Source organism: Protopterus annectens, chromosome 13.part0 (genome assembly GCF_019279795.1).
Source record: "Protopterus annectens isolate FY-2018-M chromosome 13.part0, PAN1.0, whole genome shotgun sequence".
NCBI lineage: Eukaryota > Metazoa > Chordata > Ceratodontiformes > Protopteridae > Protopterus > Protopterus annectens.
This window is the reverse complement of record NC_056747.1, coordinates 542,197,739-542,216,789: the sequence shown is the minus strand read 5'-3', so window position 1 is coordinate 542,216,789 and position 19,051 is coordinate 542,197,739. Positions and strand designations below refer to the sequence as shown.

The 19,051-nt window shown below is 40.0% G+C and overlaps 1 protein-coding gene across 2 annotated transcripts in view; it reads right to left on the bottom strand.

Moving 5' to 3' along the window:
• LIMK1 (LIM domain kinase 1) overlaps nucleotides 1-19,051 on the bottom strand; it is a 1,196,288-nt gene that overhangs the window by 237,989 nt on the left and 939,248 nt on the right. For both annotated transcript variants that reach the window (XM_044054185.1, XM_044054186.1), the window contains one exon: nucleotides 18,374-18,555. In XM_044054185.1, coding sequence (XP_043910120.1) covers nucleotides 18,374-18,555 — 182 coding nt within the window. The remainder of the gene's footprint in view (nucleotides 1-18,373; nucleotides 18,556-19,051) is intronic.

The following is a 19,051-nucleotide window of genomic DNA, read 5'->3' as shown; positions in this document are numbered from 1 at the left end:
TTCCATAGCATTTGAGTTTATAAATTCTAGGAACCTTTGGGCTAGGGTGTTGGAGCTAGAGTAATGCTCCCAGTCTATGTTTGGGTAGTTGAAGTCGCCCAATATAATGGTGTTTGGAGATACCTTCATATTTTCCAGTGTTCTCAGGAAGGCCGAGTGGGGTTCCTGGGTTTGGAAGGGTGGTCTGTAGCAGGCTATAAACTGGAAGGCAGTTTTACCCACTGTTAGTTGCACATGGATAGTCTCTGATGCTTCGCTTTGCCACCAACCTGGAGGTGTGGGTATCTTTGATGAATATCGATACTCCCTCCTTTTGTGGTTCGGTCCAAGTTTTGGGGCCGAAAAGCATGGTATGAGGTATAACCTGGTAGTGCTGGGGTACTCTTGGGAGCCCTGAACCAGGTTTCTGTTACTGCACAGATATCGATGTTCTCCATGCTAAGGAGAATTTCGAGTGGCATCTTGAGGTTTAGACTTCTGGCGTTGAGTAGCATTACTCTTAGTTTCTTATCCCTTGTGATACCTATGGAGGTGGGTTTGTCTTTTGAGCCTTGCCTAAAAAGGCACTATGGGGTAGCAAGAGCCTTTGCCAATATCCGAAAGCCCAGGGGTGACAGGTGCAAGCCGCCCTAGCGAAGCATCGTGGTTTGTCGAGCATATCATCCCAAGCTGACAGGCATTGGATCCCCTTTGAATGACACCAGTACTTAAGCCAATTGTTGAAGTTGATCATCTTGTCTTCATATTGTGGCATCATTCTTGGTGAGGGTAAGATGCTACTCAAGGTCAGGGTCATCCCGCCTGGGCTACATGCTCAGAGAGCTCCTTTATGTCTCTTTTCATGTAGTCCAGGGAGGTACGTCTCAGGTCATTCACACCAGCATGGACAATGACTGAGTCATATTTGTACTTGCCTTGGAGTGACCTGAGTGCTTGTGTTATGTGGCGGATCCTAGCGCCTGACAGGCTGCTCACCGTGACCCTCTCCTTGTTCAGCCTGGTGAGCGGGACGTCAGTGTGCCTGACGATAGAGTCACCTATTACAAGTGTATCAGGTGTGTTGTTTAGTCTTAAGGGCTGTGACTGTTTGGCACAATGGCTTTGTGAGATATGTGTTGCACGTGTTTTGTTTTGGGGTAGCGGCTGCTTGGGTGTCTGCTTTGGAGGTCTCTGCTGCTTCGGCAGATCTTTATTTAGAGCTTCCGAGTATGTTTTTGTGTGATTATGTGTTTGGTTTGCTGTCGTGGTAGGTCTATGTGAGACTGGAATTGTAGTGAGTGTGGTTGCCTTCTCCTCCTGACTGGCTATGCCAGTACTGAGTTGAGAGAGCTTAGCCTCCAGTTTGGCTATATGGTTGCATCTCTCACATGTGTTGGAATTTGTTTGGAGGAGGAGAGGGTTGTCTGTGTACATGAGGCAGTTGTAACATTGCCTCAAGATTCCCAGATTCACCAGCTGGACCGGAGAGGAGATTGACAACTGACCTTTGGACATGCTAGAATAATATTGGGAATTCCTTAATAATTGAAAACCAGGGCCAGTGGGGAGTGAGGGTGTAGTGTTTTTAATTTTTAGTGCTGACTTATATAATTGCTTTAGTGAGCAAGTGCCAGGTAACTTAAGTGCAATGTGTTACAGGTAACTTAAATGCAAAAACGACAAACAGTAACTTTCTTTCAAGTGAAACAAGGAAATAAGTACAGTAAGCAATGCAGATATCACTAGTGATCCACAGAAGCGCTGAGAAGCCGCGTATTAGGTGGAATTAGCGTTCCAGGGAAATAACAAGCAAACAAACAACAAGCTTATAAACAAAGCTAGATTCAGCAGGCCTGGATATAAATATATGGACATATAAATAAATAAAAGTTAATTCAATCAAAATGAAAAAAAGAAATGTCCACTCATGTATCCACTGATTTTGTGCTTACCTGCTTAAAATTATGAGGCTTACTGGCTTTATTTTAGAACATTTAATTTGTCCTTACAAGGAAGGATGGTAGTTCTTCATTTCAGCATAATATAAATCTGTAGATTATACTGGCATAAAATGGGGCATATTAATTAATGAAGGAGCTGCCAACTATTAAAATTAAAAAAAAAAAAAGTTTGTGAAACAATGAACTTTGTCTCACCTAGTCTAAAAAAGAAACCGATAGATAAGAGCCAGTAATTCTGCCTGTTTTAGTAAAATTCAGTAACTGGCTGGTAAATATACACCTGGTTGCCAGGAAAGAAGACACTTAGAAAGCCTGGAAGAAAATCAACTGGAAAAGGTGAAGAGAAAACCCTGACTTTTTAGAATTCTAAAGCTGTTCAGAAAAAAAGCAATTCAAGCTCCAACTTTGGTTCAAGAGATGGCTTACACTGATTTAGTGGAAAAATGTCAAATGTGCTTAGACTTGACTAAAATAAATGAAACATTGAAGGAGTACATCAACTCAAATAACAAAATACTAAAAAAATGGAAATCAGACAAACTGATAAAACTGTGAAAATTAAAAGATGAAATGAAGAAAACACTGGCTGAATATGAGACTGTTCAAGAACAGCCATTTCCAAAAATGGTAGAATTACAGGACAGAGCACACAGATAAAACCTGAGATTTTCTGTTATAAAATTAGACAGGACAGCATTAAAAAAATGGAAATCAGACAAACTGATAAAACTGTGAAAATTAGAAGATGAAATGAAGAAAACACTGGCTGAATATGAGACTGTTCAAGAACAGCCATTTCCAAAAATGGTAGAATTACAGGACAGAGCACACAGATAAAACCTGAGATTTTCTGTTATAAAATTAGACAGGACAGCATTAATTCATAAAATCACAAAGAAGTAACTGTACTGGTATTGCACAACAGGATTTGTTAATTGAAAGGGCACATAATGTGAATTCCCCAAACCTGGCCACGAGAAAGCAGCCAAAACCTACATTAATGCAGATGCAAATAAACCAGGAGAAAGAGTTGATCCTGACAAAACTGGCAGAAGGGCAAAATATTACAAATTGGAGACAGTAGAGTGTTTGGGGAAAACAGCTACTCACTGCACACCGGACAGCAGAAAAACAAATTTATCCCAGAAACCAGGGAATGTCAAGAGGCAGGTTTGAGATTCAAGCTGATGCATTCAGCTGTTTTCACAATATTTTTGCTTGAAGATCATGTCATTTTTTGATGCAGAACAGGCTTAGGGGAAGATATAAAATTTGTCCAATGAGGGGTTAGCCATCAAACAAATGGGAACTCTGTTTCTCATTCTTCTGAAGGTAAGGTTCATAGAGAGACTTTGCCATTGAAACCTCTTCCAATTTTCCAAATGAAAATGCTTGAGAGACAGAAAAAGGCACAGGACTGACTTGAGAATTGAGAGTTCCTTGGACTTGAATCCAAGTCTGGGTTGGAAGATGGAAGTGAACAGGAAGAAGACCAGCAACAATGACATTAGTGAAAAAATGTGAGACTATAAAGCATCAATCATACTTGTAAACTATAGCAATACAAGAACAAGTGTCTGAGAAAGACTGGATTTTTGTTGACTTTGTTAAACTTCTTGGCATTAATGTTTGGAAGGACATTAAAAGGAAAAAAGAGAGGGAAAAACTAACTGTAAGTAAAACTATTTCTGTTCTCAACAGTACCAGTATTTGTATAAAACATTTTATGATATAAACTGCATGTTATACAGTAAAGCATTTTCAGTGACTATTGTGATAAAAATAATGAAACAAACAAGTTCTTTTTTCTTTTTTAGTTTTAAGATGCAAGGGCATTACAGTGTAAAAAGAGAAGAAAGGCCAGACAAACATATGTTTAAATCAATAGGTTGTAATCCTGGGCTGTTGTAGTCGGGATGGTCTTTAAAAAGTGCACTGATTATAATATATGTAGAACTGAAATGTTTTAGTTTACTTTTGCATAGGTAAATGTCTGGATTAATACCACTAGCATAATCTAATGACATTTTTTGTGAATGCAAGTGTTTTTTTAAACAAGAGATCACACTATAAAGAATACTTTTCTTTAAGCAAAAACATTTTTCAGTCCCAGTTGAGAATCTTGCAGCTGAGTGCAGCTCTTCATTTCGTTCTTATATCTCCAAGAAAACCAGAAGCTAAAGGTGAAGGCAATAAATTGAGAGGTTTGAACATTGCTTAGTGAGAGAAATGCCAAATTACAGGTACAAGGGCACCCAGCTCAGTAAAACATAAAGTCTGAAATTATTGGAAGTGAATAAGAGCAGCTTTGCTGTACCTCAATGACTTAATGCATTTAGGAGAACAATGTATAATTTTGTTTTCTTTAATGATAGCCAGTATGTTTTTTCTTAAATCTCTGAAAGCATACATGTTGCTTTTCACATCTGGAAGGGGAATAAATATAAGATGAATACAGGCAGCAATGAGATTAAGTAGGAACATAGGCTGTAACATGTTTGGCATGGATGACCTAAATTTTAGGTTAATTAAAGCCTCTGGGTGCAGCTGTTGAATTGGGACAATTGTTGCTATTGGGAAGGTTAAACTACATTATTTGAAGATGTACACAGTTTTGTGTATTTGTGTTAATAGGTTATGAAGATGTCCTGAGAATGGTCTTTGTTTGAAGGTTTTCGTTAAAATAGAGAGTCCTAAAAAAATGTAATGTAGGTTCAAATGGAGATGACAAGAGACAACTGCATAAAAGATCAACCTGTCAAACATTACTGCATGCATGTAACACTGTAGCTGGAATTAGACGTTTAAAAAAACTGCCAGATATAATAGGTGGGAATAACAACTTTTTATTACAATGGCTACAGTATCTGTATTATTTTGAAACATGAATTGCCTCACAGGTATAAACAATAAGGTAAAAGAGTTGAATTAAGAAATGCAGAGTGCAAATAGTGCTACAGGAGACACATTTGGAAAGAAGTAAATGCGAATTAGAGAAAGAAAGGTTAACAGGATGGATATATAGGAAAACACCAGGGACATAGGAAAAAGGAAGTACTTATACTAACTGCAAGAAGAGCTTTAATAGTGATATATTTGTGGTAGGAAGTGACTACTAGCAAGGGATGAGAATTTAACTGGCATGTATTCATCCATCCATCATTAACCCCTTTTTCCCCATTTTTGTGCACGGGGTCAGGTTGTCACAACATTGAAAATCATCCAGAGCCAAGGTTTACACATTCCACGTAAAAACTGCTATTATGGAGCTTAAGACAATTTGGGGAGAAATAATCAGTTTTCAGCAGGGAATATTACCTATAGGTAGGAACTAGAACATTGTTTACAACAGTGAAGTGCATCCTGGGGAACTAGGAGGGAAAATATAACAAAAGAGGTTAGATTTCTGAAGAAATTTATGAAAATATTTGGTATGGAAGATGTGAATGAAGTACAGGAAATTCAGACAGAATTTACATATAATTCCCCAAGGTACAATAACTGGAATAGACTAGACAAAAATTACATTTCACAGGAACATGTGCATTTAATTGAAAGTGTTGCCATGCATACAATAATGCTTTCAGATCATGCGCCAATATCTAATAAGATAGACTTCCCCACCTACTTGTTAAAAAGAGAGGAATTTAAGGAATGGTTAGTGGAAATTTAAAAATAGAGTAGAAATAAAAGAAAAAAAGATATGGTTAAGAGATAAGAATTATTTAGAGGGGCTGACAAAAGTTAAAGTATTGCAGAATAAGGGAAATCTCACAGAACAAAAAGAGGCAGAACCACAGACTGCTAAAGAGAAAATAAGGGAGTACATGGATAATATGCATGAGTTTAGAAAAATATGTTGTTAAGAAACTGTTTTTTTGATAATTCCAGAGCAGAAAAATTCTTAGCACAATGACATGGACAACAGAAAGTAGAAAGGTTTGCTGCCAAACTTGGGGAGTCTGTAACAAGAAAAATCACCAGAGGTCCTTTAGAGGTATTACAGATATCTCAGAAATTTTATGAAAACATGCATAAAGCAGAGCGGTGTGAAAATCAAGAAAAGGCAAAATGGAAATCTGTATGAACGACTTAAGTATGCTCAGGTTAGAGGTAGATGAGGCTCAACAATTAACAGTTAAGATAGGAGAAGATGAGATAAAAGCAGTGATGTATAGTCAATATGCAGCAAAAGTCTCCAGGAATAGATGGTATTCCTGTAAAAGTGTGGAAGCTAGGAGGGAAGGAAGTGATAATTGTCTGGAAGGTTTTATGTAACAGAATTTTAAACAGAGAAATTACCAACATCTTGGAAGAAAGTTGTGGTGGCTGTAATACTTAAGGATGGTGAAGACCCATCAGACCCAGCTTCATATAGGCCCGTTTCAATTTTAAACCTTATTATAAACTGTTTACGTCCACAATAGCTATCAGAATGGCAAAGGTGTTGCCAAATTTGGTAAATATGGATCAATTTAGTTTTGTGGACGGGAGACACACATTTGACAGCATTACTAGAACAATGATGGTCTAGAGGGAAGCAAAATGAAAGCAAATACCACTATTGTTTGGTTTGTCTTGCTGCAGAGAATAAACTTAGCAGAGTAAGCTGGAATTTTATGATTAGGGCAATGGAAGCATTTGCATTCCTTGATACAATAACAAGGTTAATTAGGAGGATATATGAGGGATCAGAGGCAAAAACTGAAGTGTAAGGGATTCTCTCTGATAAGCTGCATCTGAAAAGGAGAACCAGGCAGAGGTGTCCTCTTTCCCCTTTGTTATTTGTATTTAGTGCCATTAGCAAAGAAAATAAGGGACTCAGAAATTCAGGGATATAATTGGTATGGTAATCAAGAAAAGTTGGCTTTATTTGCAGACAATACTGTTTTACACATGATAAAACCAGAAAAGGACATCATATTGTTGTGGAACAGTCTTAATACAGTTTCATTTTTTTTTGAGGATATAAAATGAATGAAGACACACCAAAGGCTATATCTGTAAACTGTATAACCACATATGAATTGGTTGAGCAATACCCATATTTATGAGGACATGATAAAATGGAGTATGGGTTAAAAAAGATTCTGTTATGGCAACTAAGGATATGTGGGAAGAGACTAAACAAAAGATAATACAAAAGCTGAGAAAAATGGAAGCTCATGTGTATAGATATGGATAGGAAGATATGACTTGTACAAGCAGTGAAAATGTATTTAGTCTAGTTTTATATACTGATCAGGCATATTTTTATCAACTAGAGAAAAAGTTCTGGACAGTAATTAATAAAGAGTTGAATGACTATCTTGGAGGGGAAGACGGCAAGGGTCAAGTGGGATAAGTTCCAACAGAAAAAGATGGTTTGGGATTACCTGATTTAAAGGGCTATTTTAGAGCTACACAGTCAAGGCTGAGATACATAACATGAGCAGAAAGCTATAATTCAAAGTGGAAAGGGATGATGAAGCGTAAGGGTGGAATTCAAGAAATAAGGAAAGACTGGGATTCTGGATGTGGATCCTCAAGAATAACAACAGCTACATATAATATTTTATTCCTAAAGTAGCAGAAACTTTTCTAAGAACTAATCCAACACAAGAATGGAGAAAGGAGATTCTGATGATTGGGATGACTGCAATTAGGGGTATACAGAATGGGCAAGAAGAGACTGAAATTTACTGGAGAAAAATGGCAAAGGAACCGAGGTATTGGGAGCAAATAATCTAAGAGGATAAGGACACAGAACAGGAAGAGGCTAAGAAGATATTTGGACTGCCTTCTCCATCAAGGATTGATATCAGAGTATAGGAAAAGAGAAAGGGATCAAGGAATCCTAAGTGGAAGACCTCCTGTTAGAGATTTTAGTTGAATCTACAGCAGAAGCTGCTGTTACAACAGGAATATTTAGTACAGCATATGAATTACTACATGATAGTCATAGGAATCAATCAGAAGAGGTCAGAAAAAAATGGGAAAGGCCTAGATAAGCAAGTCACAAGAAAACAATGGGAAGAGATGTATATGGCTCTCAAATATACAACAAACTCTAGAAGATCTGGGATGTCTAACTTTTTTTTTGCTGTTGGCATACATATTTTGTACTCCAAGCAAACTTTCCCTACAGAGTACTCTGTCAGAAATATTGGGTGGGCAAATGTGTGTAACTAAGAAAATCATTTTTTTGAGCTGGTATACAGGATCTGAATTATCGAGATATAGTAAGGTCTAGTTCAGTGAGTTCTGATGGCTGCCAAAATAAAGCAATTACTAAAAAATGGAAACCAAAGCCGAAACTAACTGTACTTGAAGTAGTGAATATTGTACCAAAGATATAAGAACTGGAAGTGGATCTTTAGAAAAGGGTAGGAGTAAATTACACAGAAAACAATGGAAATTGTGGGACCAATACATGCAGAATAATGTTTTGGAGGAAGAGTGAGGTTTAAGGGAAGGCAGAGATTGAGCAATTTATGTAAGACTGGATTGATGACAATTGTATAAAAGAACATATGTGATATGTATAATGTTTGTAAATGTGAACATGTTTACATGGTTGGTTTTCTTTTATATAAATACATGTTTGCTTATGTTTTAAGTGATAATTCAATAAACATACTAAAAAAATACAGCGCAGACACAAAAAAGCCACTTAATTTCAATTGCTTTTGTAAGTGAAACTGTTTATTAGCAGCTGCACCATTATAAAGTGTGCAGTACATATATGATGCATCTCAAATCTGCATGTTCAAGTACAATGAGACTTGTTTGCACTACATATGCAGTGCAAACAAGAACAGATTTCAAAGAAATGGTTGCCGTTTCATTACTTTGAAAACTGTTCTTGCCAGTAGGGCCAATGAAAAAAGCTTTCTTAAATTTCACCCCAGCAGGCAGGACTCACAGCTGTCAGTCTAACAGCTGTACCATCTTGGACAGCACTCGACCAGTTACAAAGATATGCCCTAAGAAGGTACTCTGAGTTAATGAACAGCTGTACCATCTTGGACAGCACTCGACCAGTTACAAAGATATGCCCTAAGAAGGTACTCTGAGTTACTGAGCTAGTTAGCTTCCTCTATGGGAGACGTTGAAAAACTGAAGCATCTGCGGTTCGTGTGTTAAGAATATGAGAGTGCAGGTTAATGCACCATAGAGGGCTAATGATTCATGCCTTGTAGCAGAACTGCAGCTTTATCAGGTGGTGCCCTGTGCTGTTCCCCAATCTGACACCTCCCACACAGAGAAGTGAACTCTGAAGAGGGAGGCGATCTAGAAATGTGACAGAGACTAGATATTTTACTTCATCTCACAGAACTTGTTCTCTAGCAAAAAAGATTGCAGCGTGTTTTCATGTGAATTTTCAAGAAGAGCAGAAATCACTGGTGACATTGGTGGCTGACAATTTCAAAGCATGTTGGGGCTGGACAGTGCAAGTGAATACATGGGGTTAACTGAAATGAGGTAGCACTGCATCACAAGAAGGTCAGCTTTTAGCATGGCTATTAAAAAATATCTTATGTAATTTGTCAGGTAGCACACTAGCTGTACATGCATAATCGTTTTGTGGTTCAGTTACATCTAGGGTGCTTTCTCTGTGAGGTCTACATATCCTCCATGAGTCCAGTTCAGTTTTTGCTGGGTACACTGGTTTTCTCCCTCAGCCTAAAAACATGTCATTAGGAGAAACAGTGATTGTGTGAATTCCCCAAATGTACTGGTGTAGTGTATGTTTGTATTACAAGTGTGTGTGTGTGTGTGTGTGTGTGTGTGTGTGTGTGTGTGTGTGTGTGTGTGTGTGTGTGTGTGTATATATTCTTCAATGGTCTGGGGTCATACCTGTCCTGTACAATCAAATGAGTCTAAAATATAGAGCATGTCCTTCTTAGAACAGTAGATCCTTTCTGAACACATTTGCCATCCAAAGGGGAATCCATGCCAGTAGTGAAATTACATTAAATTATTTATCCCTGTAACTGAATGGTGTGATGGTACCCTGTATCTTTGATGGGTGTCCTGTATTCTATTTTATATGCTACTTTACTACACTTGTTCAGCATATCACTTCCGAGAAAACATGATGAAGAGAAAGGGGATATGGCTAACAGATATGAAGTATGAGTGTCACAACTTTCCATCTTATAAACTGCTGCTTCCCCATCTACTGCTCAGCTTGCAATAAAGCAGAACATGAAACAAGGCAGTAGCAATGCACATTTACTAAAGCATGTCTAACTGTGAAAGAACTGCTACATCTCAAGAAACAAGACCAGCACAATCATTTCATTACTGTATTACCCCAAGTCAGGAAATGACATTGTTTTATCCTCAAATCTTACCCCCGCCTTACAACTCTCGGTCTGAATTGTTCTGTGGCTACATCCCTGCTCAAAGAGCAAGAGCTGTAACATGCAATGTTGGTGTGACTTCACCTTCTTACAGTATAAATAGCCCTCTCAGGATATCTATGAGCAAGCTGAACAGTTTCCTTTTATCAACACAGCAGCTTTGGAAGCACGTTATTTTTTTCTTCTTATAAGTCTGAAGATGGAATGCCTCACTCACAACATTTAGTGCCAGCTGTATGATGCCATCTTCACCTGCAGTTCTACTCCTTCTTGAGAAGTCTTGCTGACATGCCAACGTTTACTCCCCCCCCCCCCATACTGCAGTTACATGGCTTAGCTAAAGAGTGGAGAAGGGATCTCTGATTGTGCACCAGCAATATAAACTCACAAGGCCAAAGAATAACCTTCTGAGCTCTTTCTAGAAAAGGTGCGAAGAAGCTGCACTTGTCTCATCTGCCAATCTCAAAATTGTCAGATCGATTATACAGAACTAAAAAGATGGTAAATTGGGCTGTTCACAAGTTTGTGCATGTTGTCTTCAGGATTCCATGTCAATAAATACAGTAGTAAACAGTGTGGATTAATACTTTTGTGTGCTCCTAACAGTGGTAAACATATGGACAGCTGCAATTTCAAAAAGGAGCATCTCTTTGCCACAGAAAAGGAACTTTGTGTTTTTTTTTCAGTTTTACTAAATCACTTAAGTTAAAGTTCTTTTTTTTGGCGAGGGTGGTACCACCACTGGAGGAATCTATAGCACTGGATAGTTTGGATAATTTCACAGAGCTCTAATTTTCAAAACCCATAAGCATTATTAAGATGTTAACAAGTTTCAACAATTATTTTCCAACCAGGCTCAACACTTCATGAGAAGAAGCACCCCAATGGCTTGCAGTAGTTTAGTTCTGCTGAAGTTGTAGCACCAAGTGTCCTTCCTGCTCCTAATGATTTTTCTATTTGAAGTGTGATTTTTTTTTTTTTTTTTTTATTCTCTGAGAGGCCACTGTGAACCTCTGTGCAGCCTGTTTTACCTCATACAGCCACCTGATGAGCTAAGACTGCAACTTCAGAGAGGTACAGCCATGAAGGAACTGCCAGGATCCAAGTAAGCTGCCTGCCTTTGGCACCAATTTCCCTGATCTTATACACATGACAAAAGGAAACAGGATGGAGGTCAGAGTGTCTCCAGCAGAAGGAGCAGTATGTTGTTAAACAATTTTAGAACCAAAAGATTTCAGAGATGGTGACAATCATGGTGAAGAAATGGGACACCAATCCTTGACTGGAGTACCTGAGCATCCATTCTGATGTCAGGGCTATAGGAGCAGCACCTTATTACTTTGACATGTTTCATGGCAATTCAGGTGATACAGGATGTAGGTAGAAACACATCCATAACTTGTTAAGCTTGACACACTGTAATCTAAATATAGCTGTTTGTACTATCCTCTTCCACTGGAACATGGTTGTAGACAGATGTTTAAATGCTGAAAGCTTATGATGCACACTGCTGTGTTCTTTTACATGGTAAATGTGTTTTTGCACTTTTGCTGCCTTGCCTGAAATGTGATAAAAAATTATGCTGGACAATTTCAATAAGAATAGTACATCACATAAATGAAAGTTGATCCAAAGTTATCTATTGCAGCATGTAAGAGGTTGGGGGGGGGGGGGTTAAATCTGACTGATATGTTAGCAGCCTGTCATTTTCCTTTTTCTGGATGCTTTAGTTTGTAAACCAATAGGTCACAGTACTGTGACATTGCTACATAAGCAGTTATGTGGAAAGGAAGTGAAACCAGGCTTAACAGCCTGTATTGAAGTGGAGGACCTGCCGAGCTGATTTATACCAAGCAACATTTACTAGCATTTTCTTATTTCGTTTTGCACAACTGTCACTTCAACATAATTGTGTTTTCTCATTGCACAAGTTAACAAGACCTCTGCAACTCAGAAATGTAAAGTACAGTTTTGTACCTACCATAAATGTAGATGTTCGAGGATCCACATTGCTGCAGTCCTAACTGTTGGGTAGTCCGCTGTCCAGTCGGCCCGAATACCAAAGTATATGGCTGACGTCGGTCAGGGCGCATTAGACTGACGTCAGTACGTCAGGGTACTAATGCGCATGACCGACGCCATAACTTCAGTCTTTTCTTGCCCCAGATGTCAGAAGACCCTGAAAAGATAAGGCCAAAACCAAAAACTCCAAACATACCTGCGCCAAAAATATGTACAATATATACAAAATTACCAGAATATAACCTCACCTACACAACCACCCCTAAACACAGAGGGGAAGGAGGGAGGGTAAATTGGACTGCAGCAATGTGGATCCTCGAACATCTACATTTATGGTAGGTACAAAACTGTACTATGTTCTTCATTCCACATTGCTGCAGTCCTAACTATTGGGTAGAATCCCAAAGCAGAGGTAAGGGAGGCTGGCAAATCATAAGGAAGCAGGAACTGACAACATGCCTTGCAAAATAGCAGTGGCAAAACCAGCCCTAGACTTAGAGTAGAGAGGAAGGTGATAATGCTTAGAGAAAGTATGCACTGAACTCCAAGTAGCTGCCTCCAAAATATCCTTAGTTGCCACCCCCCTTAGAAATGCTGTTGAAGTGGCAGTAGCCCTAGTGGAATGAGGCCTAATCCCAGCTGGAATCTCCTTGCCATGATGGGAATAACAAAATGCAATGCAAAACCCAATCCACCTAGAAATAGTTTGTTTTGACACAGGCTTGCCCTGCGAACTCAAAGCAAAAGAAACAAACAACTGCTGAGACTGCCTAAAATCCTTAGTCCTGCTCAAATAATAACGCAATTGCCTGTGTACATCTAAAGTGTGCAAAATCTTTTCCCCTTTATTTTGGGGATCTGCATAAAAAGTAGGCAAATGAATAGTTTGGTTTAAATCCACACTAGAAACCACTTTAGGCATAAAGGAAGGATTAGTACGTAAAGATACCCTATCCTTATGAAAAATCAAAAAAGGCTCTACCGCCATAAGGGCCTGCAACTCAGAAACCCTTCTTGCAGAAGTAATGGCCAACAAAAAAGCAGTCTTCCATGACAAGTATTTCAATTCAGCAGTAGCCGCAGGCTCAAAAGGTTGTAGAGTAAGTTTCTCCAACACAAAATTGAGATCCCAAGCAGGAGTAGGAGCGCTACGTGGGGGTCTTATATTCTTTGCCCCTCTAAGAAATTGCTTGAACAAAGGATGCGAAAACAATGGTGGGTCACAATCATAGTGAGCTGAAATTGCTGCAGCATGAATCTTAATGGAAGAGAAAGACAAACCTTTGTCCAATAACTCAGTAAGATATTGAAGAGCCACACTCAAATTAGGCTCAGAAATCTCCAAATTGTTTGCTGCACTCCAAAATAAAAATCTCTTCCATTTTTCTGCGTACACTTTCCTTGTACTAGGTCTTCTGGCTTCCATAATCACATTTAAAACTTGTTGAGGAAGTTGAGACCTGCTGTCTTCCAAAACAGAATATGCCAGGCTGTTAGATGAAGAGAGTGAAGCTTGACATTGAGCAGGTGACCGTCCCTCTGAGACAACAGGTGTGGAATCAAGGGTAAAGGCCATGGAGGCTTCCTTACCAGACTCCTCAGTAATGGGTACCAGTGCTGCCGTGGCCAATCTGGAGCTATTAAAATCATCCTTGGCTTGTCTTGTCTGACCTTTAGAAGCACCTTTGGGAGAAGAGGCAGAGGTGGAAAAGCATACACATGAAGATTTTTCCAATTGAAAGAAAGAGCATCCACTTTCCAAGCTGTGTGATGAAACCTCTTTGTGCAAAACTTTGGCAGCTGGTGGTTTAGTGGAGAAGCGAACAGATCTATGTCTGGAGTTCCCCATGACACTGTCAATTTTTGAAATACATGAAGATCCAGTTTCCACTCGTGGGGATCCATGATTTATCTGCTTAACACATCTGCTAAGGAGTTCTGTGCTCCCAGCAGAAACCTTGCCTGAAGAGTTAGTTGCAAGCTGAGCGCAGTCTCCCATAAAATCATTGCTTGCCTGCACAATGGGTAAGAATGTGTTCCCCCTTGTTTGTTGATGTACCACATGACAGTTGTGTTGTCTGTTAGAATCAACACCTGCCCTGGAAGAAGTAATTCCTTGAAAGCCATTAATGCAAACTGGACTGCTAACATCTCTTTCATGTTGATATGTAGATGCTGTAGTCTGGCAGGCCACTTGTCTTGTATCCACTTTCCATTTAGATGAGCTCCCCAAGCAATGTCTGAGGCATCTGTCGTTAGAATCTGACTCGCCTCTGGCCGGGTCACAGAGAGTCCCTTGTTTAGGTGACATTCCTGAGCCCACCACAAAAATTCCTTTTGAATGCAAGGTATTATTTGAATGACAGTGTCCAAATCCTGGCAGTGCTGTGTCCATACATTTTGAGATACCATTGCAGCTTCCTCATATGCAGTTTGGCATTGGGAAGCACCAGAATACAAGATGCCATGAACCCTAAGGCTTGAAGGACTGTCCTTGCAGTCAGCCCGGACTGAAGAGATAGTTGATGGAAGTAACTGGAAAGATTCTTTTGTTTGTCCGGGGTTAAAAGGCCATCTGGGCTGCTGTATTCAGTCTCACACCCAGAAAGCACATGTCTTGAGAGGGTACTAGACTGGACTTTATTTCGCTCACAGAATACCCTAGGCATCTTAGCACTGCTATGACATATTCCAAATGCTGTAGAAGGTCTTCCTTTTCTTGAGCCAGAATCAGGCAGTCGTCCAAGTAAGGATAGATTTGAATTCCTTTTAGCCTGAAGTAAGCTATCACTGGAGCCAGAACCTTTGTGAATACTCTGGGCAGTAGATAAGCCAAAGGGCAATGCAGAGAACTGATAATGAGAATTTCCAGCTCGAAAACGCAGATACTTCCTGCAACTTAGTCTTATAGGCACATGAAGGTAAGCTTCCTTGAGATCTAAAGTTACCATCCAGTGATCTTTGCCCAGCAGAGGTAAAAGCTGTTGTAACGTCAACATTTTGAACTTGGGAATGTCCAGATAAGTGTTGAGGATAGATAAATCCAAAATTGGTCTCCACGTGTTCCCCTTCTTCGGTACTAAGAACAGGCGAGAATAAAATCCTAGGCCCCTTTCTGGCACAGGAACTGGCTGAATGGCCCCTATTTGGAACAACAGAGAAATTTGCTTGTGAGCCTCTGTTCTTTGTAGAGGAGGAATGTCTGGCATGCCTTTGAAAGGAGGCAAGGTATGGAAATAAAACCTGTAACCGTGGTGAATGATATCCAGAACCCATCTGTCTTGGGTAATTAAATCCCAATTTTCTTTGAAAAGAGACAGCCTACCTCCCAAAGGTGCTGCCAGGCGAGAATGAACTGGCAGCTGAAAAGGCAGGTCATTGGGTCTGCTTATGAAAGGACTGACCCCTGCCCTCACCAGAAGTCTGAGCAGGGGAACTCCTGTCCTAGGCCTAAAAGAACCTTGAGCTCTGCCCCTACCACGTCTAGACCTACCCCTAGACTGGGAATCATAAGCAGGATAAGTCCATCCCTTAGTAGGCCAATTTCTACTAAACTTCGGAGGCTGCACCTGCAAAAATCCTTAACAGTTTGCATAGACTTAGCCTTGTCCTCCATTTTCTTTAAAACTGCTTCCACAGGCGAACCAAACAACACATCAGACTGTAAAGGAGCATCCAAAATCCTTGTTTTAACATGCTCAGCTAAATTCTGATCTCTCAACCAGGCGTGCCTACGAAGAACAGAACCAGTGGCAGCCACCCTCGAGGAGGCCTGCACAGCATCAAAACCACACTGCAAGGAATGTTTACCCACCTGTTCAGACACATGAACTAAATCCTGCAACTCTTTACACTCAATACCTTCCGCCAGAGCATCCACCTTAGATTTCAATTGTGAAAGGAGATAATTCTGATATTTTAACATGTGAAACTGACAATTCAACGCCCTCATGGCTAAAGTGGAAGAAGTATACACTTTCTTTCCCCATCTATCCAAAGCCCTTGCCTCTTTATCAGGAGGGACAGGATTTTTAACAACAGAGGCCTTCACACCTTTAGGCCCCTGAGAGACAGTTTCGGGTCTGCCCTAGGACTCTTAAAAGATACTTATGAGCTTCAGGCACCCTATAGTACCTATCCGGTTTAACTGGGGCAGGAGGCAAAGAATCAGGATTCAGGGAAGCCTCTGCAAAAACATCTTCCACTACATTCAGAACAGGAGGTATAGCTAAAGGCCTATGCTGGGGTAAAACAAGAATTCCCTAAGCCTCTTCCTGGAATCAGAGAAATCTTGACCTTCCCATTTAAAATGCTCCCTCATGGAATGCAGAGTCTCTGAAAATGAAAAATCCTCAGGAGGAGAAGCTGAAGGAGTAGAATCATCCACATCAGAATCAGAATAAGGAGGATACTCCTGCAAGTCTTCAGCCGAAGACTCAGAAGCCTCGAACATTGCTCAAAACTCTCAAACTCAGGTTCCACCCTAGGCCTCTTATCAGGAGGGGGCATAGAACCTCTAATCATAGTAATCAAATCCTCTGCCATTTTAAGCATATGTTTCTTAGGCAAAGACCCTGAAGCACTAGGAGAAACCCCCACTGAAGCTAAACTTGGCCTGCCTCTCAAAGAAGCCTTGGAAACAGAAGGGGAGGCTCTAACCACCTTAGGAAGAGAGGGAAGAACAGCCACCTGAGAAGCCCCCTCAGCCTGGCCTACCTCCTGAGAGGATACATCCTGTAACAGAAAAGTCTCTCCCTGAGACTCCAAAGAAACTCCTGGCAGAACCTCCGGCTCCACTGAGCCTTCTAAAGAACCAACGTCTGGGACTGTCGGTTCTTCCACTCTAGGCTTTGCTGCTTTGTCCTTGCGCTTTTTGGCCGAAGCCGGCGTCGGAGCATCCGACGGCATTTTATAATTACAATGCTTCCCAAAAACTAACCTGGCACAGTCTAACCTTCTCTTAATAGTGCGTTTGTTAAATCTAGCACAAGAGCGGCATCCAACAACGTCGTGCTCAGGCCCTAAACAAGGTATACACAAAGTATGGTAATCCCTATGAGGTATCTGTTTCCCACAAGAAATACAGTTATTCACTTTTTCTGACATCCGGTTAAATACTGAGGCAAGAAAAAAACAAAATATTCCCAACGGGTACTTAGCCAACTTTGATTCGGTCTGAAACTCTGACTTCAGAAACTTTCAGAACGCCAACCTGCACTCGCAAAATTGCTTCTGCATCGGACCATGCGGCAAAAAAGACTGAAGTTATGGCGTCGGTCATGCGCATTAGTACCCTGACGTACTGACGTCAGTCTAATGCGCCCTGACCGACGTCAGCCATATACTTTGGTATTCGGCCCGACTGGACAGCGGACTACCCAATAGTTAGGACTGCAGCAATGTGGAATGAAGAACATCTTAATTTAAACATGAACTTGTAAGAAAGATGTACAGCCTGCAGCCTGGTAGCACCAGCCATCATTTTATTGTAGGGATACCCATCTGAGTGCAGAAATACACATCTGGTTCTCTGTTGATGAATGTGATTCATGTAGCAAGATTGCGTGGTTTGAGAAGGACAAGGATGATGACGTCTGATGTCGCATTAATGAAGGAATTGCTGAAATTCACACTTACTAAGTATATAAAACCACTTAAGCAATACTCATCACATGAAAGATTGGGTTATTTTCTACTAGAAAGACATGCAAGTGATGGAGGCCCTGCATCAGATTACCAATAAAACATAAAAGTCAAAGAAAGATACTGAAATGAGGGATCTCTAAGCATATAGTGCAAAAGCCACATCAAAGCAAGATATTTGACAGTTTGTACATATCTATTTATCTACATTTTATATATATATATATATATATATGTATATATATATATATATATATATATATATATATATATATATATATATATATATATATATATATATACACATACACATGCGCACACACACACACACACACACACAATTAGCAATGGTAAAATATTTGTGAAGAAAGTAAATGTCTGCAGCTACAACATGCACAAAGTGGTGTGAAAAATTCTTACGTGATTGCTCTTTGCTTTGTGGTGCTGTCCACACCAGGTGTCCGCACTCCTGTTCTCAGTGGGCTGCAAACGTCAGAGAGTGGGCTGCTTGAGTTTACCACATCACGTGGAATAACTTCATGAGGGTCATGCTCGATTGTTAGCTGCAGTAACTGACTCGTCTTCTGAATAAGAAGATCAATCTGTGAGCAGGAGGAAAAGAATGATCAGAACGTGCACATCCACATTAGCCACAGCACCCACATAAAACCTTAGTTTACCCAAAGTGCTCTGTATGTGGCTGATGCCATTTTTCAAAGTTTCTCTCCCTAACCACTACTTCAAAAAAGTCTGCATCATCTGATTAATTTTTTTTCTCTCCACTACCTTTGGCTTTGCTGGGTCAAACACCATCTTCACCTCCTCTTTAGTAATTCATTCATTCATTCATTCCTTCTCAGGGTCATAAGCAATAACTGTTGCGCAAGAAGTAAATGTCAGATGTTATGTCAATCCACCAAGATACACAAGACACACCTATAGGCAACTTTGTATGCCACTTGTATCAACATGTCTGAGATATGGGTGGAAACTGGAGGTCCAGACAAAACCCTACATGGCAACAGCAAGGACATGAAGATTCCATACAAAAAGCAATGAAGCTGGAACCAACTACAGAACCAGTACTGCATGGCAGAA